General features: G+C 42.4%; 1 protein-coding gene across 14 annotated transcripts in view; it reads left to right on the top strand.

The window, feature by feature from the left end:
- The window catches only part of Apbb2 (amyloid beta precursor protein binding family B member 2), a 333,238-nt gene that overhangs the window by 156,870 nt on the left and 150,259 nt on the right, over positions 1-26,109 (top strand). For all 14 annotated transcript variants that reach the window (XM_034509338.2, XM_076938580.1, XM_076938574.1 and 11 more), the window contains 2 exons: positions 7,809-7,877; positions 17,037-17,852. In XM_034509338.2, the coding sequence (XP_034365229.1) occupies positions 7,859-7,877; positions 17,037-17,852 (835 nt within the window). In that variant the 5' untranslated portion in view covers positions 7,809-7,858. The remainder of the gene's footprint in view (positions 1-7,808; positions 7,878-17,036; positions 17,853-26,109) is intronic.

Below are 26,109 nucleotides of genomic sequence, written 5' to 3'. Positions count from 1 at the left end.
GGTCTGTAGTAGTGACATCATCACACGACCTCTTGTGCAAGGCTGTTAGAAGTGAGAAACAGGATCGCCCTTGGTTACAGGGATTGACAGATGTAAGGGCCCTGTCAATGGCACATGAGTGCTGTTGGTACTTGCTCATTTGATATAGCTGCTCCATTTTATAGATCTTGAAATGGAGGTGTAGCTCTTTGGGGAAAATATTGAAAATCCTAAAGGCTGACTCAGTATGTGTTTGTAGATGGATAGCACAGTATCATCCAGAGAAAGGTTTAATCCTGGCATACAGTGTCTAGAAGCATTTCTCAACTAACACAAGCTTGCAGTTTTTCAAGTTCAGTTGTACATTGATAAACATTGATAAAGTTTTTTTGACAATCCATGTCTTCTTTTTCGATAGCATAAAATGTCGATTACTTCAATAATGTCAGAAGAAATTTTTCATTAAAAATTGAACTCACTTTATTATTTGTGAACATTGTCACAAAAATTAGGACAAGGCAGGGAAGGAAGAAAGATCTGGACCCACCAAGGTTTTTAGGGTGCTTGTGTTGGGTGTACAGAGCCCTTGGATTTTCTTCAAAAAGGTTTCAGCCTAGATGAGAAAACAGATCATGTATGTTTAAGATGTTGGCAACAGTAGTAGCACTTGTCATTTATGAGTGCTTAGAATGTACAAGGTACGAAAGCAAGTAAACAAGCAAGCAATGTACGATTGCCCATTTGATCTTCAGGGAAACTGTCAGATTTGAAGACGTTTGAACCCCTGACAAACACCAGGCACCATAAAGGACTCAAGTGACAAGTCAGAACCCAAGGCTAAGGTCCTGATTTTCAAAATGAAGAAGCTGAGGCGTGGCTTGACTTTTTTAGGGGGTAAAGAAAGGGACTCATTGCTCAGTTTTTGTTGCTATTGTGTGGTGAGCTGGAATGATCTGTGTGTTACCATGTACTCTGGAGCACAACCACATACCCTTTCAAGTAAACCACGCCTATATAGATAGCCATGCCTAGAAGTCCCGAATGTAAGTTATTGCTTACCGTCATAATATACACTAAAGATTCCAGAAGTCAAAGCTTCTAAATAAAAGGTAATTGTACTGAATATTTGGGGGGCTTTCCTCAGAATTTACTAGCATTTTGAAGTCAGTGTTAGTGACTCTAGTACATAGCATTCTGTCTGAGTTGACAGAGAAATGTGTGTGTGTGTGTGTGTGTATATGTATGTATGAATATATATACATATTCACATATATACATACATAATATATATGTGTGTATATATTATGTATGTGTATATATATACACATTATATATATATATATAACTCAGTCTGATGAACAGCAGTGGTAAGACCAGGATTCTACACATAGGTAAGCCTCTGGTGGCTTTTCCTCAGGAACCTTGGTATTCTTGTGCCTGATAAGTTGCCCTTTGAGATGAATCCCAACTTTATTTTTTCCTTAATTATTTTTTTAAAAAATAGTTTTTTTTTTAATGTCAGTAAATCACCTAATGAAATTTCCTTCAAGAAAGTCTTATAAGGTCTTAGGTTGGGAGAGATGTGAGATCTGATAAGATTGTACTGGGGACATGCTCTAGGAAAGCAGGTATTTGGGGATAGTAAAAGATTGAAGATTGCCAGTGGTCTAAAGAACTTAGTTCTTGCAGTTTGGGGGTAAGGTGTAAGTGTGGATCTGAGAAGAGATGAAGGTTTTCATAGAGGCCAGAGAGGGGTTGTGCAAACAAATGTAGTGTTCTTCAGCTGTGGTACTGCAATATCAGAGTCAGCTAACACAAAGAAAAAGAAACGAGGCCATGGTTCCTACGCTATCTCCATTCTTTTGAGAACTGTGTCACAGCTGTAGTTTTGATCTAGAATATTCTCTGATTCACTTGGTACCATGCTATTGGGATGTTTGGAAGTGAGGGCTTAGTGGGAGATTTTATTTCATTCACCTTTGTGCTTTCAGATGGGCTTGTAGAACTCCAGTCTCTTCTGTTACCATCCTTGCCACAAGAAGAGCAGTTTTACTCCACTGCTCATCAGCTGTGTTGTCCTGCCTTTCTATAATCCCAAACCATGAGGCAAAACAACTCTGAATTGAAACTTAAGAAACTGTGAGCCAAAACAGACCTTTCTTTTTATAGGTTAAATGTCTCAAGTATTTTGTTACAGTAGCAGAAAAACTAACAAAGTCAAGTTACAATGGCAGGCAGTGGGGAAAGTGATTGTGGGAGTAACCAAGTGGTTGTTGCATTTTGAACCAGAAGCAGAGATATGCAACTGGTCAGGAGCCAGGCTCAGGTTTTTATAATAATAACCCTCTAGCTAGAAGTACCAGAAGGTTATAGAATAATGTCTTAGGGTTTCTATTGTGGCGGTTAAACACTATGACCGAAAAGCAACTTGGGAAGGGAAGAATTCATTTCTTCTTAAAACTCTCAGGTCACGGTCCCTCACTGAGGGAAATCAAGACAGTAGCTCAAGGCAAGAACTGAAGCAGAAGCCATGGAAGAATGCTACCTATTAGCTTGCTCTCATGGCTTTCTCAGCCTACTTTCTTATACCCCAGAACCATTTGCCTAGGGTTGGCACCGCCCACAGTGAGCTGGGCACCTACATCAATCATTAGTCAGTGCTCTGTAGACCTACCTGTGGTCAGTTTCTCAACTGAGATTTCATCTTTCTCAATGACTCTAGCTTGTGTCAAACTGATACAAACAAACAAAAAACTAACCAGAACAACAACAACAACAACAAAAAAAAAAAAAAAAAAAAACAAAAAACACTTACTTTCAGCAATTTAAGGAACTTCCACTAGATTCCGTATCCCAAAGGATCCACTACCTTCCAGCAGTTCCAACCTGGTGATCAAGGCTTTGATGGACATTTGGAGAACACAGTTTATATCTAAAACCTAGCAATGTTTGAAGTGAGTGGACAGGAGAGACAGTAGAGTGAATTCAGAGGGGAGAATGATCAAACTGTTTGTCTGTATTTGGGGGTGGGTGACAGTTAAGTAGAATTCTGTCATTTTTTTTTTTTTTAGTTCAATGTTTCATTTTTCTTTTGAATCATTTGAAAGTACAAACTACTTATGTACTATGTAAACAGTAATGTAATTGGGTCGTTCATTCATTCATTCATCCACTCATTCATTCACCAGTGTGTACCTGTTATGTTGCTTCATGATCTCTGTGGCCGGCTCTCTTTGTGGTGCTGCTGGCTTTAACTTAGCCTTGGTTAATAGCATCAGTGCCATCATGTCCACACAGTGGATCTTCATTGATGACACACTTGAAAATTCTGTTTGAGGGGGAAATGCTGTTGCTAAATTGTTTGTCTTCAGTGCCTTTATCTTCATCTGAGAGTCACAACTCCGTGTGTGTGTGTGTGTGTGTGTGTGTGTGTGTGTGTGTATACTGTGTGCATGTGTGTACATTCACGGGAAGGTCAGAGAGCAACTTCAGTGTTGTCATCAGGAGCTGTCCCTGTCCTTTCAGAGATAAGCCTGGGGCGTTCTCATTAGTCTTGGGTGGCTGGCAAGCCCCACGGAGCCTCCTGTCTCTGTACATGCCACTATGCCTGGTGGTGCTTTACTTGGGTGATAAATATTGAACCTAGGTTCTTATGTTGACAGAGCCATCTCCCCAGCCCCATAGCTATATTCTTAATGCAAAACTTGGAGTGGCTTGGCACTAATACCTGAGGGGGTTTTATGTGGTTTGTTTTTGTTTTTTTACCTTAGTATGATTTTACACAAAGCTGGGCACCTGCAGTGAATGCTGGCAACATCTGTCACATTACTTCTGAGGCGGCATTTCTGCCCGTCTTTAATGTTAATATTTTGATTAACTTCTTCTTCAAAAGAAATGTCTCACAGCCCACATGGGTTGTTTAAAATCCCCAGTACCACATTAAAATGAAAGTGAAGTTAAACAATTTTTTTTAACTCAATTTGTTCTACATTGGACTCAGCTGCAAAAAACACTGATTGGCTGTACCCAGTTTGTGTTCAGATTTCATAAAACGTATTTGAAAAATTAAACTCATCTATACGTAAAGCCACAAACTTAATTAAATATTTCCCACTGAGGGTCAGATTTCAACTTATGAAATTATATCTAAATTTATTTCAGTTTAATAAAATTAAAAATTCAGTTCTTAAGTTGCACTTGTTACATTGTAAGCTTTGAATAGCTGTGTTGCTGCCAGTGGCTGCCCTGTTGTTCAATACAACTGAAGATCGTTCTTAAACTACACACATAAGTAGTGTGTCTGTGTGCTGCTTCTGTAACTTCTCAAGATGCTGTCACGGTAGAGTCAGTCTGTGTTAATGAGGCCTTTCAGAAACCATGGTGTTAGAGCCATACATTCACTGTCCTGGTTACTTTTCTATTTGTGTGAAGAATTGCCATGATCAAGGCAGCTTATAGAAGAAATAGTTTATTGAGGCTTACAGTTCTAGAAGGTGAGTTTATGACCATCATGGCGGGGAGCATGGCAGCAAGCAGAGAGAGACAGCTAGAGAATTAACTGGAATGGGGTGAACTTTTGAAACCTCAAAAGTCTGCCCTCATTAATTCACCTTCCCCAGGAGGCCACACCTCCTAAGCTATCCCCAACAGTTTCACAGCTGGAGATCAAGTGTTCAAAAATGTAAACAGATCAGTGTGCCCGGTCTCTTTTAAACCTCCACATTACCAAGGAAAAATAGTTCATAATTTGTGTTTCAGTTTCAAGACCAGGGATGCCTTGCTCATAGTAGGGTCGGATAAATGTTTTCTCAGCTATGTTCTGATCCTGCCTCACAATGCATCTTGAACGTCACTATCCTGGGTGTTACATCCAGCACCTCTTCTTTCCTTCATTATGTCTCTTAGCTGGGTTCTTTGCCTCCAGAACACACGTACTTCCTGACTTAAGCACTTCCATATTAATACCCTTTCCCTATTAGCTGCATGTTCTGTGAGAAAAAGAAGTACTTTTGTTCACTAGAGGAATCCCTGATGTATACATAATGCTGTGTAGTGGGTAATCTATGGTTACCAGCCTGAGACAAGTAGGGAATATATAATACATAGTAATATAAATAATGGCACAGAGCAAGCATCGACTAAATCGCAATAATCATATATGGTCACAGTGCAGGCCAGGCTCAGAATATGTAATAGATACTGTGTAGCTAACAGCCCTGACTAGAAGAATATCTGATCTTGACCTGTATTAAAGATGGAGATTTGTTCAGGTCAAGGGAACAGAAACATTTTATTTTAGGGATTGTCTACAATAAAAGTATGCAGGAAACACTTAAGCAACTAAGTCTCTTCTTGGCTTCTTGTATTACTTTCTCTGTGTTCACTTTCCTGAAATATCTATTGCCTCTTCTTTGTGCATGTCATGTAAGGCACGCTAAAGACACAGATGGAATTGGGAGATGCTTTAAGGAGCAGAGATACGCACAGAGTAAAGACAGTTGGATGCAGAAGAGGCATCTCCTGGTGTTTCCGGACAGCCAAACAAACCCACCCCTGCAATTATGAAGGAGTAATGAGCCTGTTCCACAGCATGTGGAAACATAATTAGGAATGTACTGTGGGCCAGCAGACCAGGTGTCGGGTCATTATCTAAATCATAAAGTTGGAAGGCATGCCCATTAAAGGTTACTAGTTTGGAAGAGAGCAGATTAGAATGCAAGAGTCTTAGGAAGTGAGAGTTTTTCCAATTTGTAAGGCACTTTAGAAAGCCTCCAGCATGTAACTTTTCATGGAAGTGTAACGTGCACACAGAAATGTGCACCTGAGGGCACAGCTCACGGAGACACAACTTGATGGGTTTCCACGTCAGTCAAGAAGTGCATCTTCACCCTGACCAGCATCCCTGGGGCTGCTCTCTTGCTACTTCCTCTTCATCTCCTGACCCCTGACCCTTGCCCTTACACACACTAGTTTCTCCTCATTTTGTACTTTACATAATGGAGAAAATGTGTGTATGTGTGTGTGTGTGTGTGTGTGTGTTCTAGAGGGTGAGTTTATGACCATCATGCCATCATGGCGGGGAGCATGGCAGCAAGCAGGCAGGCATGATGTGTGTGTTTAGGCCAGTGGTCAGTCTTAACAGTCTTTCCTTAAAAACTGTATACTCTGTGAGGCAGGGTCTGGAACTAGGCTTGCTAATTCAGCTAGGGTAGGGGGCCAGGGTTCTTTTGTCTTTACCTCCTCAGCACAGGTATTAAAGCATACCCCAAAATGCCTGGCCTTTGTTTGTTTGTTTGCTTGTGAGTTTAGGGGATCAAAGCAGTTTCTCATGCTTTTATGGCAAGTACTTCACTTACTGAGCAATCTCCTCAGCCCCCATTTAGGAAAATGTCTATGAAAGTACATGTCTGTGTGAGTGTGTGTTTGTCTGCACTCGTGTACATGCCTAATTTTATTCAAATTAGGCGTGGGGAGACGGATCAAAGGGTAACATGTTTGCCACGCAAGCGTGAGGATCTGAATTGAGATTCCTAGCACCTGTGTAAATGCCAGACGTGGGTATGCATGTCTGTAACCCTAGCATGGGCAGTGGGCTGGTGGGAAGGGGAGATAGATGGAGAGAGGCAGCGGAGGTGCAGGCCAGTCCCTGGAGCCCACTGGCCAACCAGTCCAGCCAGTCATGGAGCTTTGTATTCACTGAGAGATGAGAACCAGTCTCAAAAGATAAACTGGAAAACAACAGTCAGTGGAGGGCACTTGACGTCAGCCTCTGCCCCCACCCTGCCCCCGATAATATTAAATAAATAAATAAATAAATAAATAAATTTATTATGTTTTACTCAAGTTAGATGGGGCCATGGGGCGGTGCATAATATTCATTTCTCAGTGATAACGCCTTAGTGCACTTTTCCTCTCCGCACACCGGATCCACTGAGTTTTCCCTATGGCAGCACGTTGCCCTATTGGGATGCCCATGAATCTCAATGCAACAAGCCAGCTACTCATCCAAGCACAGCGTTGTCAAACTGGGTTTCCATGGCGACTGATGTAGATGCCATATGAGATTGCATATGAAATCTTAGGAGTCTGGCCGCGGGGTCCAGCCACCTAACAGTTCTTCAGTTGTTTGTAGGTAGCCCTCCCACCCATCCGGAAGATTGACATTTCTGATTTTCGGTGTCCTTGCCTTGCTCTCCATGTCTCTCACATCTCAGTCCTCGAAGTCTCACATGGCAGAGCCGCCATGGCTCGGGTCACCGTTTATTTACTTTGGACTGATCTTTTTCTTGTGTTTGTCTTGCTCTTATTCCCATCTTTGGCTCACTTTTCTGCAGATTTGTTCATAGTTTTCTTAATAATTTCAAGGAACTCTATATAAAACACTCTCCCAATGATAATTTTTGTCAGATCTGTAAAAAAAATTTACCATGATTTTTGCCCCCTTTTGTTTTCAAACAAGTTTTAAATTTCACAAGGCAAAGTTCACTAGATTATTATTATTATTATTATTATTATTATTATTATTATTGCCTTCTGCTTTGTGTGTCTGTTTGGCAAGAAAATACTTGGAAGCTTGAGACAGGCAGACATGCCTGGGGTGGGTGGAGACCTTAATGTGGAAAATGCAGTTACATGGCAATTGAAGTTCAAACGAAAAGTGGTATAAACATTATAAGTCAGCAAATGTTTATAAATAATCTACATCTACCTTTTTTTTTTACTTTCAACTGTAATTGGAAGGGATTTTTGTCCTGCGCCTGTTACTCCTTATGTTGTGTAATCTGAGGTTCTAACATCCCAAATGATTTTTTGCTTTTTTTCAATTTTAGATTGCAAATTATAACCTGTTTCCTGCACCATTGCTGGCGCCCAGCGATCCATGTCAGAAGTACTTCCAGGTCAGATATGATTCTATATACTTCAACACACAGAAACAGTTGCATTTCAAAGCTTGATAATGTGTACAGTAGATGATTATTTTAGTTAAACTCTTGTTTTACTAAAATAGCATTTTAAATTTTAATTCTCATTGTTCTTTATACTTATAATAGAAAAAGTATTTAAAAAATAAAAGATCATTTGAATCAACCACATCTATGTTGTTATTTACCACCAATGTCATGTAAAAAGAGTGTAGTTGGTTATGGCAGGAAATTAAAGTCAGTTTTCACCACCTGGCGTTGTGTGTTGATTGTTGCCCTGCGGGCAGCAGAAAAGGTATTGCTGTTGAGTTTTTGTAAAGAGCTTCTCCGGTAATAGGGTTTATCTAGCGTTCCCCAAATCAGAGTTCTCCATGACCCCAAATCTGATTACTTCCAGGCCTAAAAAGACTGCCTTGATTTTACTGCGAGTCCCTCTTTTTATGTCGTGGCAGATGCTACTCTGCACAGAGTGTGGGATGGGCTTTAATTCTGGCCTTCACAGTGAGAGAAGGAATAAGCAGTTGCAGTGACCTTCGAGTTGAACTCCGGACTAACTAATTTAAAAGTTAACCTTATCATTAGATAATCTCAAACTAACTAATTTAAAAGTTAACCTTATCATTAGATAATCTCAAACCTCTTTCTCTGTTACATAAAAGTCTGCATTATGTTTCCACAAATAGGTTAAAAAAAAAAAAACCAAAGTGAACACTGAACCTGATATTATTATATAAAGGGCAAAAAATTTATTCAGATTCATTTATTTTTATTTTATATGTATATATTTGTTTACATGTATGTATGTATACCACTTATGTGCCTGTTGCCTGCAGAAGTCAGAAGAGGGCATGGGAAACCCTGGAATTAAAATTACAGATGATTGTGAGCTACCATGTGGGTGCTGGGAATAGAACCCAGGTCCTCTGGAAGAACAAGCAAGTGCTCTTAACCACCAAGCCATCTCTCCAGTCCCCCTAAAGCTGCTTTACTAAGAAAATCTTGTAGAGAAAATATTATAAAACGTAGCTCACAGAAGGTGGAGGCAGGCAGATTTCTGTGAGGACAGCCTGATCTACGGAGTGAGTTCCAGGACAGCCAAGGATACAGAGAGAAACTCTGTCTTGAAAAGCCAAATATCTAAACAAATAAACAAACAAAATAAAAGAGATTTTAGGTAATCTTAATGGGATTGTTGCTACTCCCCAGGGGGTGCAGAGGATGGAAGGTGTTTTAGTTAGGATTTTACTGCTGTGAAAGACACCATGAAGAAGGCAAGTCTTATTTAAAAAAAAAAAAAAAAAAAAAAAGCACAAACATTTGATTGGGGCTGGCTTACAGGTTCAGAGGTTCAGTCCATCATCATCAAGGCAGGAGCATGGCAGCATCAGGGCAGGCATGGTGCAGGAGGAGCTGAGAGTTCAACATCTTCGTCTGAGGGCTGCTAACAGAATATTGGCTTCCAAGCAGGTAGAATGAGGGTCTTAAGCCCACACCCACAGTGACACACCTACTCCAACAAGGCCACACCTACTCCAACAAGGCCACACCTCCTAAACCTTCTCCAGTAGTACCATTCCCTGACAACAGTAGCATTCAAATGTAGGACCCTATAATAATGGAGGCCATTATTATTCAGATCACCAAGGTAAGGTACAGAAACAGTTACCAAACTTAATTTTAAAAGAAAGCTAATACTATTGGGTGTTGATGTAGCAGTTACCAACATTTAGAAGATAATCAAGAGTCTTATTTCCATGATGTATCTTGTTCTAAGCTCCAACCCCAGAAATTCACATGGCAACTGGTGAGGGGTGATCTGTCTGACAACCATCTGGGATGAGGTCTGCCTTCAATCCCATCTTCCAGCTCCAGGGAGCTGTGGTCACAGGCCAGCTTTTCAAAGCAAACCGTCTAGATTTTATATTGTCATCTGTCTAGAAAATTCCTGTTTGTCCTTGTAGGCTGAGCTCAGAAGTGTCCTCTGAGCAGGTCTCAGGACACAACAAGGTAAAATGATTTTCCTGTTTCACAGATTTTGCTGTTTGCTTTTTCTTAATGTTATTTTCACTTGGGATTGCCTTGAGAGCCAGCGGATCAGTTGCTCAAGAAAGCATGCAATGTTCCCTTTCAGCAAGCCTGCTTTCTCCGTCCACATTAGTGTCCCCACGCTTGCACATTGACTGTGTTCACCAGACATGACTGTGGAAGTCTAGAGTGTCATTAAAAATAAATTCATCTCTAAAAGACACAGAGGTTTTTCCAAAGCATGGATGAAGCCTTAAAATGAGCATAGCTAAGTATCCTTGGGATAGGGATCACATATGTATAATTTTCTAATTCTCACTGAGAGGCACCCGTTCTGCATTGTATTTCCCAAGTAGCCACTCAGTACAACCACAGGGTGTGATACTTTTCTTCTTAGCCACGAGTGGCTTCCTGCCCATCCCTCAATCTAATCCAGCTGTCCCTTCTCTAACCTTGTACATTCATCTCAAATACCATGTTGTGATAAGACTCTTTACCCACTTCAGACACTGAGTTTCTGCAATAATTTCCTCTCTCACTGTCCAAATAATGTCGCACTTAAAAAAAAAAAAAAACATGTCATATTCATTTTTATAACTGACCAATAGAAGTTAGGTACATTCACTGTGTCAAGCATACTGTATTACTTGTTGATGAGTAACCTATGCTAAATAAGGTCTCAGTTTCTTTGTCTGTTCCCCATGTCTCCAATCTCTTAAACTCCCTTGCATTGTTGAACAGAGCTAGTCCTCAGGCAGTTTGGGAGCAAAGGGCGCAGGAAACCCTCAGGTGGGCAAGGCATAGAAGCTAAAACAGCTTTCTCATGGACCCAAGGAGTCAGTCTGTGAAGTCCCTTTCCCAGCTCTAGAGTAGTCTATGGTACTAACTAACCCTGCCTTCTCGCTGACCCTGTGACCCAGCTTGCCTTCTCCTAACTTTGGCCTCTGTTCACAGAGGACCTCTTACCACTCCTGGCACATTGAGGGTTTGGTTTTGTAGATAATACCAGGAAACCACTTTATTTTGCCTCACCCTCCCTAAAAGGAAGAGGGGGTGGGAAACCTGAGTTTATTTCATTTCCTTTATACTTTGAGGCGTAGTTCAAAAGGCAACATTCCTCAGGGTAGAAGGTTTTGCTCTTAATTTCTCAGTAGGAATAAAAATTTGTGGCAGAAAACAAATGAAGCAAATGTGCGTGTTTTCTTCCAGTGTGGGGCACACTTTCTGCTCTCTGGTGTATGTGTTAACCCCACCCTATGTCGTGGGAGAGAAAGAGCAGTCTGTCTGAAGAATGGGGAGCTTGTTATCTTAGATGGAGACTAGAAGTCTCCACAAAAAAAAAAAGAAAATTATGGGCAGCCACTTCTCATTGTGGGATCCAACCCAGGTCTTCATTAGTTAGGTCTCTGGGTTAGCAGAAGGCCTCCATGGCTAGACCTGTGTTGGGGCCCTTAGAAGAGACTGTCTTTATGGGATTAAAAAGGCTCAGGCTTACTTAGTCTTGATAGGCTTTATACAAAAGATACTTTTGTTTTAGATGAAGCTATTGTAGTTGCGAAAAAGTTCAAGATTTAAGCAAGATAAACAGATACATCATAGTGCTGGCCTGAGAAACCCAGGGCTATCAGATTTAGGCTCAGTCTGTTGCAGGGATTTGAGCATTGCCTTCTGTTCATCTTTTGTCTCTGTTTCTTATTTGTTAGCTTTATAGTTTTGTTCATTGTTACAACATGTCTACAGCAGAGTAGTGAGGGAAAGATTAAATGAATGAGAGGGAATGGGTACCAGGGAGGCTCTCTTCCCCAAGAATGTATTAACAGGAAGACATGTGTGTCAAAAGTAACAGTTATTTCTCAGGGATACAGGAGAATCATGACACTTGTTTTTGTCATTCTCTTAAATCTAAACTTGGTTGTATCTCTGAAATAGAAATTGATCCCCCTTGAATTAATGTTGGGCCTTTGTAGTAGTTACTTTTCTCAGTTTGTGATAAAATACCTAAAACAAGGGAGGGAATGAAGGGTTTCCTCTGGCTGTCAGTCTGAGGGCGAGATCCATCACTGCAGGAGCCATGGCAGCAGATGAAGGATACAGTCCCTCTGCAGCCTGGAAATGGAGAGACCTGAATGTTGATGCTCACTCCACTTTCTATTCAGTCCAGGGCTCCAGCCCCAGGCCCTGGAATAGTGACTGAATATGACCACCATATTTAGCGCAGGTCTCCCTGCCTACACAACCTGGGAAAGTCTCTTATAGATCTGAACAGAGATTTGTCTCCTACCTGACTTTAGACTTTGTCAAATTGACAATAATATGAACTGTCAATCACAGTCTGACTGGACAGTGTGATTAGAGTCATGGTGAGTGTGCTAGCTAGTCACGGATCCCAACGAAGATCCCTCTCGGAGTGCAAAGCCAGTCCTTGTGGCCACTGGCATTGTGCATTCATCCTCACCAGCTGTGCTTACCCTGTTTACTGCTGTTTTCCTGGACTGGAAGAGTCTGCTGAATAGTGGATGCCTGATAAATACTTAATGAGAAAATAAATTCACAAGGATGCCAGATTTTATAAAAAGGAAATTCTGGTAATATTAAAAAAAAAAAAAATGGGGGAGGAGGGAGAAAGAGCAGGGCATGATAGTAAACTCCGTGTCCCATCACTTGGGTGTAGGTGGGTAGCTCACAGTTATGCTTATCCTTGACTGCAGAGCAAGTGTGTGGCCATTCTGGTCTCAGTAAGACCCTTCCTGAAACTATAAGAAACAAATACTAGCATGGAGTTGATTAAAGTCACAAGCTATTGATTGTAGTCTAAGCACGGCTCCAGTGTTGGAAACGACAGGCTGAAGAGTCCTAAACATTGACAGGAGAAATCGAAAGAAGCCGGGATGACAGTGAGAGTGTCATTTTTATAGACAGAGAATATCCGTTTTTCTCCGAACTTACTAAAATGGTATGATGTGCTTCCCTGGTCTATTTAATTTTCTTCCCTTCCCTTTTACTAAAGGTGCAGGTGCTAGATGTGTTGAAGGCAAGGATTAGAGGAAGGCCCAGAGTTGGATTGGTGGACGTCACAGAAGTAACCAGAACATTCATGTATATTCAGCAGAGCTTTGGCTGGGCCTCCTGGGGCTCCCACATGGAGGCATGAGGTTCAGTGGGCTGGCTTGTGAGGACCAGTCATGTTTGAGAGAGGAATACAGCAGCCAGCTCTGTCATAAAACATCTACCTACAGCTCTCTTAGTCTCTGGAGTCATGGTAGATTTCAGCAAGAATTTTCTTGAGCTGAGACTGAAGAAGCAAGACAGATTGACCTAGATATTAGATTGAAGGGCTTCATTTAACTCCTGATCAGCTTCTATGTGTGGGTAAAGTTGAGATGATGACCACTGATCTCTGTTTCCAGAAAAAACGAACCTTCTGTTAACTGAACAGTAGTAACCAGCTGCCTGGACTTTTATTTAGGATAGTAGGTGTTAAGACAGGCTCTTGCTGTGACCCAGGCTGGATTGAGTCTCGTCATATAGGTCATGCTGCTTGTAAACTCATGACAATCCTCCTGCCTCATCCCTTGAAGTGTTGAATTGTAGGCATGTTCCATCACAGTTGACTGAAATTTTATATCTTGAGATGTTAATGAAACACATGCTCTATTAGTGTTATTTACGACCTCACCTACAGACATCTGTTGTTATATTCTGCTGTGCTGGTTGCAGACGCCACAGTCTTGTAGGGAAATACAGCAGGATAAAGATGAACATTTGAAACTGAGTGAGTAGAGAGATCAAAAGAGGCCAAGATTATAGTGCAAGAGAGGACATGCCGGCCTTTCATTTCTGTAGACAGAGAATATTCATTTTCCTCCAAACTTACTAAAGTATACTAGAGATGTTTTCAAAAAGACCCAAGGAGTGGAGGCCAGGAGCCCTGGAGTCCTGCCTGGAGCAGGGAGACATCTTTACAAAGAGGCGGTGTCTACCGTGACTCACAGAAGAGTGGAGTTTGCTGACGGGGAAGGAGGACAAGAACGTGTTCAGTCAGATCATTGCTCGCTTGTGTCCTTGTGTGTCAGGTGAGGGCAGTCCATTCTTCCAAACCTTTGGCCTTCTGACTCTAGTGCTCCTGAGCCTTGGCTCTGCCTAAGAACCATCCACAGAACACTCGAAGTCCCGGTCCTGGTCTAAAAGCATCCAAATCACTGGGGTTCTTTTAGGGGGTAGAGAACACTTCTTTGTCCCTTTGTTCCTTGTACTTCTAATCCTGTGACCTTTTCTTGGCCCAATTCCTTACCCTCTTGTGACTTTGTCCCACCCTGGATCCCAGGGTCCATTTCCCTCTGTGGTATTTCCTTCTCCTCTCCCTCCTCATGTATGCACCCTTGCTAGGGAAGGCCCACTGTGCCCATCTCTTCTCTTATCACCCGAACTGAACTTCTGAGCAAATGCTGTTCTATCTTGCCAGCCCTCCCTTTCAATGAAACCCAATCAAGAACCCCATTGCTTCCTGGACCCCACTCGTCCTCATGCTGGTGTCTTTTCCCACTGGATTCTTCATGACACATCTTACAGATCACTTTCCACCCACTGGTGTTGTTGCTCTGGGGCTGATATGGTGGAAGTCACCCTATTGTTTAGGTCACTGGGTTCAACTCAGTCTTGCCCCTGAATCCTGTGGCAGATGGGCACCTACCTCTCCATCAATATGGCCTGGTCAAGAGGGATGGGATAAGAACTGGAAGTCAGTCAGACTTTAAGTGACCTTTCTCAATCCTTCTGTCCTCTCTCTGTTGTCTTGACTGGCCTGTGGCAGCAACCTTTGGAATTTTCTGGATGCCTACCTATCATGAAGCCCTTGTAGACCCAGCTTCTTTGTCCCTTTCTTGCCTGCTCAACTCTCCATGTGTCTGCAGTAAGAATTATTTCTACCACCCAGAACTCAAACACACAGACATGAGGGGAGCGCAGGTGTATTGTGAGGCACTATGCTGGGCTCCCTGCCAGTGTTCATCAGAATTCTCTATCAACCAGGCATGTTGAACCCATTTTTCAGAGAAGCAATTTGTCCTAGACTCAGCGTGCAAGAAGCCTGGGCAGATCGTTATCATTTGCCCCACTGACGTTGGGGTCTGCGACCTTAACTTTATCGCCTCTCACTTTGGGAGCCTCTTTCCCATAGCCTCATGCTTTCCAGAACTGTCCTTGGTAACCTTAAACTATTTCTTACCTGTCCTAGCTGATGCGCTAACTCCCAGAAGCAGTCCTCCACCTCTAGGGATTCGCCTGTGTGCTTAGTTCTAAAGCCAGCCCTTCTGCTTTGCCTGTGAGTGGGTTGGGGTAGGCAGTCAGTTGAGGAACTGGGAGAGGAGGCATATTCTCAGACAGACCTTCCAACTTCGGAATATTGACATTTCAGCAAGGAATCCTTAAGCTGCCTGTCTTCTGACTATACACATTTTTGGTTATGAGTGAAAGTAGACTAGAATGTTTTCCTAATAACATTATCAGGATCCAATACCTAACATTATAAAACAGCCTCATGGCAACTTCTGCCATGCCTTTTGGGAAACTACCTAGCTTCCACTTTCTCGTAATACCCAAGAGTATAAAAGTAACTCTCTATGCCATAGATAAGTCTTGAGGAAAACTTTATGTGGGTTTGTAGTCTGTCATTTTTAAAATGTAAAAAATTAATTGACAGAATATTATTTAAAAGGAAAAAGCACTGTAATTTTTATTACTTTGAAACAAGACACCAGAGCTCAGGATTGGAATGCTGCCTAAGGAAGCAGTGGTCTTTATAAATAATAGCCTTAAAAGAGAGGATCCAAAGTCTAACCACTGGGCATCACAGCCCTTAACTGTCTCATGGGCCACGTGAGTATGTGTTACTAAGGAATGCCTGCAGTGAATGGGTGCTTCTAGAAACTGTGACAGCTCTCTCTAAAATGGCCAACACTGTGTATTTTGATGATACAGAGATGCCTCTCAGCTCCTCATGACAGGGATATTCTTGCCCATACCTCTGTGAGGATCCTTGTTTGCCCAGGTCAGGGAGAGGGAGTGGCCAGAATATAATTGCATGAATGGAAGAAGCTGTTCTTGGTCCCTCTGCTACTGCTGTGGTGATCACATAAGTCTGAATGGTCAAGAATCAGATAAGAAGGAAGCCATCGCTCACAGACAGCAGCTTGAGAACCCATTCTTTCTTCCTAGCAGGAGACATACGAAATAAATCTCTGGTGGTACAAAGAGCATTTGAGATAAATGCAACTGTCAGTTCGTTTCCTACGCATTTTTTGCCAGGGCACATGATGACGGCAAACAGCCAAGCCTGTGTTTTATTTTAATTCAGTAGAATACATTCAGACTCCTTGGGGGCTCTAACATGTTGCCTATAGCCCAGGGCTGCGTCTCTAGTAATAGTTTTGTTTGTGTGTGCGTGTGTGAGTGCATGTGTACACTTGTTTCTGTTCTTGCGAAATGAAGCTGTTTATTCAAAGCTTTTTTTATTATTATTCTACAAGTAGTAGCACTATGCCCAAATTAAAGATGTTCACAAAGATGCTAGTACATTCTAATGGAAGTTTTCAGAATACAATCTGAAACATAACTGGAGGAAATCATCATTAAGGAATGACATTTTGGGCTAGTTAAGAACCCTGAAGCTCAAAAAGAATGTCAGGGCAATTTTCTCATTGATGATGATGTTACCAAAAGAAACTACAGGCTTAAAACTAAAGATCTGACTTTGCAGTTTTGGAAAGAGGATAGTGTTCAAAGTTGTGGCGATTAAAGACTGTTGACCAGACCGAAAATACTCAAACACAAATGTGGAAAAGCAAGTTCTTTATGCTAAGTGAAATGTAGAGCCTATGACTTCGTAACTTCTGGGTAAATTAGCCTCGAGGTTTCCACAATAAAGCCTTTCTTTGCTTCTGTTTAACATAGGAATCCATTATGAAGTGAAGTAGGTCATTTCTATAAGAAGGTCTCATTGACAGAAGTGTTTGTTCTTACAGTCTTCTGTTAGAAGTGGTCACTCACACTGTACGCTAAGGTGTTTGGTCATGACCTGTGCCTTACAACCAATTTCCCTTCTGTTCCCCACAGCTGACTCAGGTGTTGGCACCTTGGCAGTGTTTATGGCCAGCAGCGGAACCACAGACATTGCAAATCGGAACAGCCCAGCCACACCACCGAACACCCTCAATCTCCGTTCCTCCCACAATGAACTATTAAATGCAGAGATCAAACACTCAGATGCCAAGAACAGCACACCCCCCAAATGCAGGAAAAAATATGCACTGACTAATATTCAGGCGGCCATGGGCCTCTCGGATCCAGCTGTACAGCCTCTGCTGGGAAACGGCTCCGCCAACATCAAGCTGGTTAAAAATGGGGAGAACCAGCTCCGCAAGGCTGCAGAACAGGGGCAACAGGACCCCAACAAGAACCTCAGCCCTGCAGCAGTCATCAACTTAACCTCTGAGAAGCTGGAGGTTAAAGATCTCCACCCACAGGAGTCCTCAGGCTGTGAGATTTTGCCCTCCCAGCCCAGGAGAACTAAGAGCTTCCTCAATTACTATGCAGACCTGGAAACCTCGGCTAGAGAGCTGGGGCAGAACCTGGGCTCCTGCCAAGGGGTTGGAGAGGAGAAAGCCCAGCCAGCCCCAGGCCAAGCCCCAGTAGTCATTGGGAATGGGGACTTGCTGCCACAGAAACCAAACAAACCCCAGTCCAGCCCTGAGGATGGCCAAGTAGCTACAGTATCGTCCAGCCCAGAGACCAAGAAAGACCACCCTAAAACAGGAGCCAAAACTGACTGTGCTCTCCATCGGATCCAGAACCTGGCACCAAGCGACGAGGAATCCAGCTGGACGACGTTGTCCCAAGACAGTGCCTCCCCCAGCTCCCCAGATGAAACAGGTACCCCTGGGAACAGGACAACCCCACCTGGTACTTTTCCGTTGGTGTTTTTAACCAGCTGTAGAGTGAATCTCTCCTGGCTGCGAGAAGTTGTCTCCAGCTACAGGAACACATGAGTGAAGTCAGGCAGTGTATGGAAACTATCATTAGCCTTCCCAAGCACACTGTGGGCTTGCTTCATTTCGGGTCATCCGTACGTTGTTCTGGTACACGTTTTCATAAAAGAAGTAGCCATTGGTTGTAGCTGTGGCAAATTGTCATCTCTGATGTAGTCATTTGACTGCTAGCGCTTGGGAGAATTGGTCTTGGGTGTTCTGACTAGAAGCATCAAGTTTTGTTAAACTTGATGATAAAAGAAAAAAAAATATTTGCCAAGGGCAGGCTGTAATTTAACTAAAAGAACGGACTATTTTGAAATTCTTAGAACTTTCTCATGTTCAAGCCTTTGAAAACTTAAAAAGTTCAGAACATTAAAGTCAGGTCTTTAAAGACATTTTCTTTTTGACCTTTACAGGGGAATATTTTATTAACCTGTTTAGGCAATATTTGGAAGTGAAAAGTGATACTCTCAAATATATTTAGACGTTCAGGATTTTAAGTTTTGGTGATTCTGCTGTCAGTACTTCTGTCTCTCTCTGTAGCTGTTTGTAAAGACTGTGTGACATCCTTGCAAAAAGTCCTGAAACTCAGCCTGTCTTCTACCTCATGTTCTCAGAGTTCCCACTCAACCAATCAGAAAACTGGAAGCTCTAGAGCCCTTTGTGCTGAATGAATTCAGTGTAAATAACATCCACACATGTGGCCCAGCATCTGCACTCACAACTCAGAGTCAGGTAGACCAGATGGTACACCAGGGAGCAAAATCACATTTTCAAACAGGTTAGGCAAAGAAGGCACAAGGAGTGAATTTTAAAAAAAGAGGAGAGAGTTAATTGACTTGTTCAAAAGAGAAAGAAAAAAAGGAGTGGTTTGAAATGCCTGTAAACCCTGGTTCTTTCTGTGTTAGATTTCATCAGCCTGCTGGGATTGGCTCTGGCAGGAGGGAGGAGGAGCCAGGGAGTTCATCCTCCCATTGTCGGGAGGATGTCATCCTGCACACAGTCGGAGTCATAATCATGTTTAGCAATGTCGTTGTGGCCTCAGTGCTCTGTGACTTCTTACCCATTTAGAGAATTCCTATCCTGTGGAGTGGACACTGTCACCTGCTAGTGGTTGAATTTGTTCAAACTGGTCCTCGAACATCGAGCCAGACTCTAGACCTTTCTGTGGTTGCCATAGCCTTTCCCTGCTCTTATAGACATGCTGTGTCCACTGCAGTCCAGTTTAAATGAACTAGAAAATGGCAAGTGAAGGGTTGAAGCCTGTCCACTACTCTAGCCTCCTCCCTTAGTGATGATCGCCACTTAGGGAGAGTATTTCCTCTAGAAAACGTTTTAGGCATATGGCTATATTTATAATAATTTTTGAAAAATTTATCAAATGTTGGGAATATTATTTTTAGAGATCTCACCTCTTAGAAATGTAAATAATGTATGTGATGACATGATACAGATGACCTTGCATAGCTATTGGTTCCATAGCTGCGGAATGAAAATATCTGGGGTAAAATTACAGCTTTCCTGCATATACTTGGACTCTTCCGGGCCTTGTTCCCTAAAATAGTAGAATAATAATTTGCATACATGTATATCACAGTGTTCCATATCGCCTCTAATCTTGGTGTTCATGGGGGTCCTGGAACAAATTTCCCTGCAGACACCAAAAGGTAACTGTATATAAGTAATACTTGAGGTAGGGTGGGCACTATGATGGGGATTTTAAAACCCCCACAGAAATACATAGACTACTAATTATTAAAGCTGGGTTATCGTTACACGGGTTTGTTGTTCTGTTCTTAAAATTTTGTTTTTAAAAATTCCATGTCAAAAGTTAACACAAAATATTTTCAGATGAGACTGTCGATGCTTCACATTTTAGAGAATGCATTTTATATGTGGACTGGAGAGAGGTAGCTCGGTGGTAGATCACTTGCTTATCCTACACAAGGCTCTAGATTTCAGCCTAGCAAAAAGTAACGGGAGAGAGGGAGATAGTTTGGGATTCTTTAATTGGTTATTTTATTCATTTACATTTCAAATGTTATCCCCCTTCCCAGTTTCTCTTCCACAAGCCCCCTATTCCCTCCTCTGTCCCTCCTGCCTCTATGAGGGTTTTTTCCCACCCACCCACCAACTCCTACCTCAGTGCCCTAGCATTCCCCTATCTTGGGTCATCAAACCTCCACAGGACTGAAGGACCTCCCCTCCCAATTGATGCCAGATTAGGCAATCCTCTGCTACATATTCAGCTGGAGCCCTGGGTACCCCTTGTGTACTCTTTGGTTGGTGGTTTAGTCCCTGGGACCTTTGGGGGGTCTGGTTGGTTGATATTGCTGTTCTTCCTATGGGATTTCAGTCACCTTCAGCTCCTTCAGTCCTTGGCCTAACTCCTCCATTGGGGTCCCTGTGCTTAGTCTGATGGTCAGCTGCAAGCATCTGCATCTGTATTGGTCAGGCTCTGGCAGAGCCTCTCAGGAGACAGCTATGCCAGGCTCCTGTCAGGAAGCACTTCTTGGGATCAGCAATAGTGTCAGGGTTTGCTGTCTGAAGCTGGGATAGATGCTTAGCTGGGGCAGGCTCTGGATGCCTTTCCTTCCATTGTTCTATTCTAGTGACTTTTTCTCTGGTTTTGTTGTAGTTGTTTTTGTTTGTTTGCTTGTCTGTTTGGGGGGAGATTTTTTTTTTTTTTTTTTTTTTGCACATAAGTATTTATTGCAATACTGTTATTTCCAACAGCCAAGTTAAAGAGCTTTAAATTGTTACTATAATTTTTGGGTATGGATTTGTGTCAAGGAGCATACATATGCATGTGGGTTCATACATCTGTGTGTTGTACACAGAAATGGCAGGTGTCTTCTATTGTTCTTCATTGCTTAAGGAAAATGTGTATCTTTGTTTGTTTATTTATTTAATATTGTTTGTGTGTGTGTACAAGTGTATACATTCATGTTGCATGCCACAGTGAATGCAGGGAGATGAACAGACAGCTTGCAGGAGTCAGTTCTCTCTTGCCATTAGGTCTGGGTATTAAACTCAGATCCTCAAGCTTGGCAGTAAGCATCTTCACTTGCTGAGCCATTTGCTGGCCTTCCACTGCTTGCTTGCTTGCTTATTTTATTTATTTATTCATTCATTCATTCATTCATTCATTCATTTCTTCACTCTTTCATTCATTCAGAAACAGGTCTCTTGCTGAGCCTTGTCTTCACATTGGCTAGATTGCCTGTCCCATGGGCTCCAGGAATCTGCCTGCTCCTCACCCCAGTGTGCCATCACAGTTTTTTACCTGGGTTCTAGGGATCTGAACTTAGATCCTTGTGTAGTACAACAAATGCTTTCCCCACTAAGCATCTCCCCAGCTCCAGCTTCAGTCTCTTATCTTATGTGCTGAGCTACCAAGTTCACCGGACAAGTTCAGTGAGTTATTTTAAAGGTTTCCTCATCAATGAATCCTTAGCATAATTCTGCCCTTTTGTGTATTGATTGTGTCAGTCAAGAAGGACCTGTGATGAGGACCATGTGTAAACCTTACCTCACCTATTTGTGACTCCTGAAATATGTCTTTCATTTCTTTGCCAAGAGGACATGGTGGGGCTTCTGTGCTCTGAAGCCTATACATTCACCCCATGCCCACTTCCATTTCGGGCTCAGCTCAGTACTTGGCCTGTAGTCTTGGTGGATTGGCGGTTTCTGACCTGGTGAGAAGGTGTGATTGGTTTTCACTCTCACAGTTGGTTTTAGAGCCCCTTCAATACTGAGATACAAGGAGGACTCTAACATCAGGTGTTCTGACTTCATCACTGTATGTTGGCTCTTGATGAGTTACTTATAATAGACATTTTACATCAGAGGGATTCAGAAGAATGTACTAGCTGTTATTCAAGATTATGTCAAACAAACAAACAATGAAGAAAGTACTGTAAGCCAAGGCTGCAATTAGAGCCTTAACTGTTCTTCCAGAGGACCCTGGTTCGGTCCCCAGCACCTACATAGACATTCACAGCTGTCTGTAATACAGATTGCAAGTGACTTCATGCCCTTTTATGGCTGGCCTCCATGGACACTGCATGCATGTGTGTACAGAAGTAGACACAGGCAAAACACCCATACACAAGGTAAATATATAACCTTTTGAAGAACTATAAATCAGGGCTAGAGAGATGGCTCAGAGATTAAGAGCACTGACTGCTCTTTCAGAGGTCCTGAGTTCAATTCCCAGCAACCACATGGTGGCTCACAATCATCTGTAATGGGATCCAATGCCCAATTCTGGTGTGTCTGAAGACACCTACAATACACTTAAATAAATAAATAAGTAAATAAATAAATAAATAAATAAATCTTTTTTTTTTTAAGAACTATAAACCAATCTTGTATTTTCCTTCAAAATGGGCACTTTGAGATCCTGACCCCCACTTTACTGGGCAGGCTCTGGTGTCTCAGTCTAGTGCTATTAATAATTTGGGGAACCCTCTTAGAACTGCCTTAGAGCCAGTGTGTAGACTCCTCCTGAAATGGACACTCTCCTTTCTGTCAGAGTTTCTAAAAGTGAATCTGAATCAATGAAATAAAGCGAGTGATTCTTCAGCATCAGTATACCCCGACCTCACATTCAATGAAGTGATACTGTTAGTGTTTAAAACGATCACAAGTTTAGATGAAGAATTGCATGTGTCTCTTATAAAGGCAAAATTAGTATAAGTTTTATACGGTCTTGTTTACTCACGATGATAATGGTAAGTGTGACTACTTCCTGTTGAAAGAAGACAAAAAGTGATAGTGAGTATTCTTTAGACATTAGCATGCAGTGCCCTAGTTGTGTGTAAAAAGTGTGCATTGACATTTTGGTTTGGTTTGTGTTAAGTACACAGGCATCACAGTAGTGTGTGTTTTATGACTAAGTCACACTATAGTTGTCTTTGGATCTTGAGCTGCACTTTGGGGAGCCTAGAAAAACTAGAAGAGCCTCTTATGTACCTTAGGGCATCCTCTCCGAGTTAGAGTGCTGTTTATAAAATAAAACGCATTTCCCAACCCTGGGACTGACCACTCCGTATTCTCCTTTCTTTCTGAATTGTCCCCTCTAGCTTTGCAGTGACATTTTTGCTTGATCAATCATGTGTACAATATATCACTGCCTTTTCTCTCGAGTTGTTTGTCCTTTGAGAAAACAAGAAGCTGTTTGCAAAAAAGAAAAGCATCTCTGACATTAGTGGGTTTTTACGGGGCTTTGGGAAAGTTAGTGTGCCTTAACCCTGGTTCTGGAACAAATCACATTGTTTGGGTCTTTAAAGTGGGTCTTTAAAGTGAGGGCTTTAGATCTGGTTAGAGTTTTGTCACAGGTCCGTTTTCCCTCAGAGGCACCAGGTAGATAGAATGAGTCAGCTGAGTACACACTGCTCAGACTCTGTGTAGTCTCTCTGTAAATTGCTTGGCATTCTGTTAGGCACCTCACTTAGACTCTTCCAGGACACAGAGTTGTAACTTTAAATGTCTATGAGCCTGAGTTTGAGGCCAGCCTGGTCTGCAGAGTGAGTTCCAGGACAGCCAGGACTACACAGAGAAACCCTGTCTCGAAAAAACCAACCAAACAAAAAGATGTCTATGAGCCTCACAGATTTGGGAGACAGAGTATGGATATCTGTTGCTGCCCCATGTGTCTCTAATCTTCACCTCACAAAGACCTAGCACAAGCTAAGCAACTGTCTCTACAGCTAAACTATAGCTGCAGTCTGAGATGGAGCATGCATAATACTGTTTAAACCCACAGCTAAGGTGCACAAAGCCAGCATACACAGAGAGTAGTGGAGCCCAGAGAGTGTGTCTGTGGGTACGGTACTCCATTGGCTTGTAGAGAGCATGGGCTCCAGAGTCAGCTTCCCTCGTTCATCTTCCAGACATGCTGCATGCAGGGCTGAAGCGTGGGGTGGGGGTTGGGGGGGTGGTCACAGCCTTTGCATAGACTCACTGTTAAAGATGAAAAGAGAGCATATATAGAAAGAGGTCTTGGACTAGGATGCAGCAGAGAAGAAGGTTTATCAAATGTAAGTGTTGTCTTTGGCGATCTTTATCAGTACGGTGGTAGGATATAACAGTTAAATTTACCTTGTGGATATTTTTTTAAAAAATGTTTTTATGTGTATATGAGTCTGTGAAGGCATATGTGTATGCTGGGGGAGGGGGAGGGGTGGCTGCCCATGAAGGCTGGAAGAGAATGTTGGATACCCTGGAGTTGTGGGTGCTAGGAACTGAACTAGTTTCCTCAGCAAGAGCAACATTAACCATTAACTCTTAAACACTGGGCTTTAGCCTCCAAAAGTTTGCTTGTTTAAATTGTGAATTACCTGTATAGAGAGGTGATCTTAGGTTAAGACTTTAGAAACCTGAAAGACATTGGTACATCTTGGTCTGTGTGTTGTCAGTACCTGGAATACAGGAGAGCTTGGTAAATAGTTATGATAAATCAAATAAAAATGGAGGTCATCTGCATATCCCCAGATAACCCTGATGTGTTGAATGGGTCATTTGATGTCATGTTTTTAATCAATATCTGATCTGGGTATTGTCTGTATATTTATAACTTAACTGATCATACTGCCTCCTACTGAACGATACTGGAATGACTAAGGCTATCAAGAAAGTGTGTCCAGTCCTGGTCTTGTCAAACATAGGTGACTATGCTGGCATTTGAAGGCGGGTCTTTGGACACATTGTTCAGAACTTCCATTGTCCCATAGTCTTAGGATTTAGGCACGTTAATATATCCCCAGGGCTACATACCTCTGACTTTATTCTGCCCACTGAATATATGGTAGTCATCAAAAGCATCTGGAAAATGGAAATTATGTCTTAGTAGATATGCCCATGTGTATAGGCAATTAAGATTTGATTCAAAGGCTGTCACCTCTATAAACCGTTGAGGAGCTCCAGTCTCTGTATCCCAGCCCCCAACATTTCCGAGTGTGTTGCCAAGCTCCTCCCATCACTTGCTGCCCAGCTCTAACAGTGCCTCTTAGACTCAAACGCCGTGAAAGCAAGAGACAGGCTTCCGTGATGCACGCATGAGGCTCTCCCGAGGCACCTCATGGCACCCTGTAAGAGGCTCCATATAGAATACCTATTTGCTGATTGGATGGATGTGGCCGGCTCATGATAGCTGTAGCCCTCTCTGAGGTTTACCACATATGTGCATCCACAGAACAAGTGAGCACGGCCTGTGTAACAGAATTGTTACGAGCACTCGGGCTGGAGTCTTACTCACATTTGAGGTTGCAAGGAGGGAGTTTGGGATCAGGACCTTGATCTACCACAGCCTTCCTGTCAGAGCCCTATCAGTCAGAGGAGTCAGAGCCAAGGACAGAGAAGCCATTGCCTTTGCCTTCACTTAAAGCTAATCCTACGGGGACAAAGAGAACTCATTTGCATGCATAGTTTTTGGTTTTGTCATTGTGAATAGTCAGATGGAGGCCACAGCCAGGGATAGATCTAATCTGTCAAGGGCCACCACCGGCACTGAGTCCTGTCAGCCGGCACTGAGTCCTGTCAGCCGTGGGGAAATGCATGGCTCTCAGACTTTTAGAAATCTCAAAAGTCCATCTTGTCTCAGACTGCTTTTTAATAATTTATTTGTAATTTTCCCAGAGACAACAACGAAAAACCAACCAAACAAAAACATCCGGAAGATCAGAAAAGTGCAGTTTTAACTCATTTGCCCTCCTGTATTCACTGGGATCTCTCAGTTGTGGTGATTCACTAGGCTTCCTTCCGGTTGGTCTTCTCACTTGAGAGCCCCATGGTTGGTCTTCTCACTTGAGAGCCCCATGGTGTGATGGGAGCGAATTGGGACAGGGATGTGAGATGTTACTAAGTTGAGGCACACTGGATTCTGGGGTAGATTTTATTTTTTCTGAATCAGAATGTATTGCCTCCAGGATAACATGAATGAAAATATGTGTATCTTATCTTACCTCAGACACCCACCTGAAATTCAGGAAGAAAATTTTACCCAATTTAGTCTTTGAAATTTTTACACCAAAAGTGTATTTCAAGCAGATGTGGTACTGTGGGGCGGAGGACAGTGAAAGGCTAGCATGGTTTCTGGTGGAGCACTGGCTAGAGATGGTATACCAACAGGTATCCCTGCAAGGGACAGCATACAT

The sequence above is a fragment of the Arvicanthis niloticus genome, chromosome 7 (genome assembly GCF_011762505.2).
Source record: "Arvicanthis niloticus isolate mArvNil1 chromosome 7, mArvNil1.pat.X, whole genome shotgun sequence".
Classification (NCBI taxonomy): domain Eukaryota; kingdom Metazoa; phylum Chordata; class Mammalia; order Rodentia; family Muridae; genus Arvicanthis; species Arvicanthis niloticus.
Note: the sequence above shows the minus strand (reverse complement) of the source record. Positions and strands in the feature narration are given on the sequence as shown.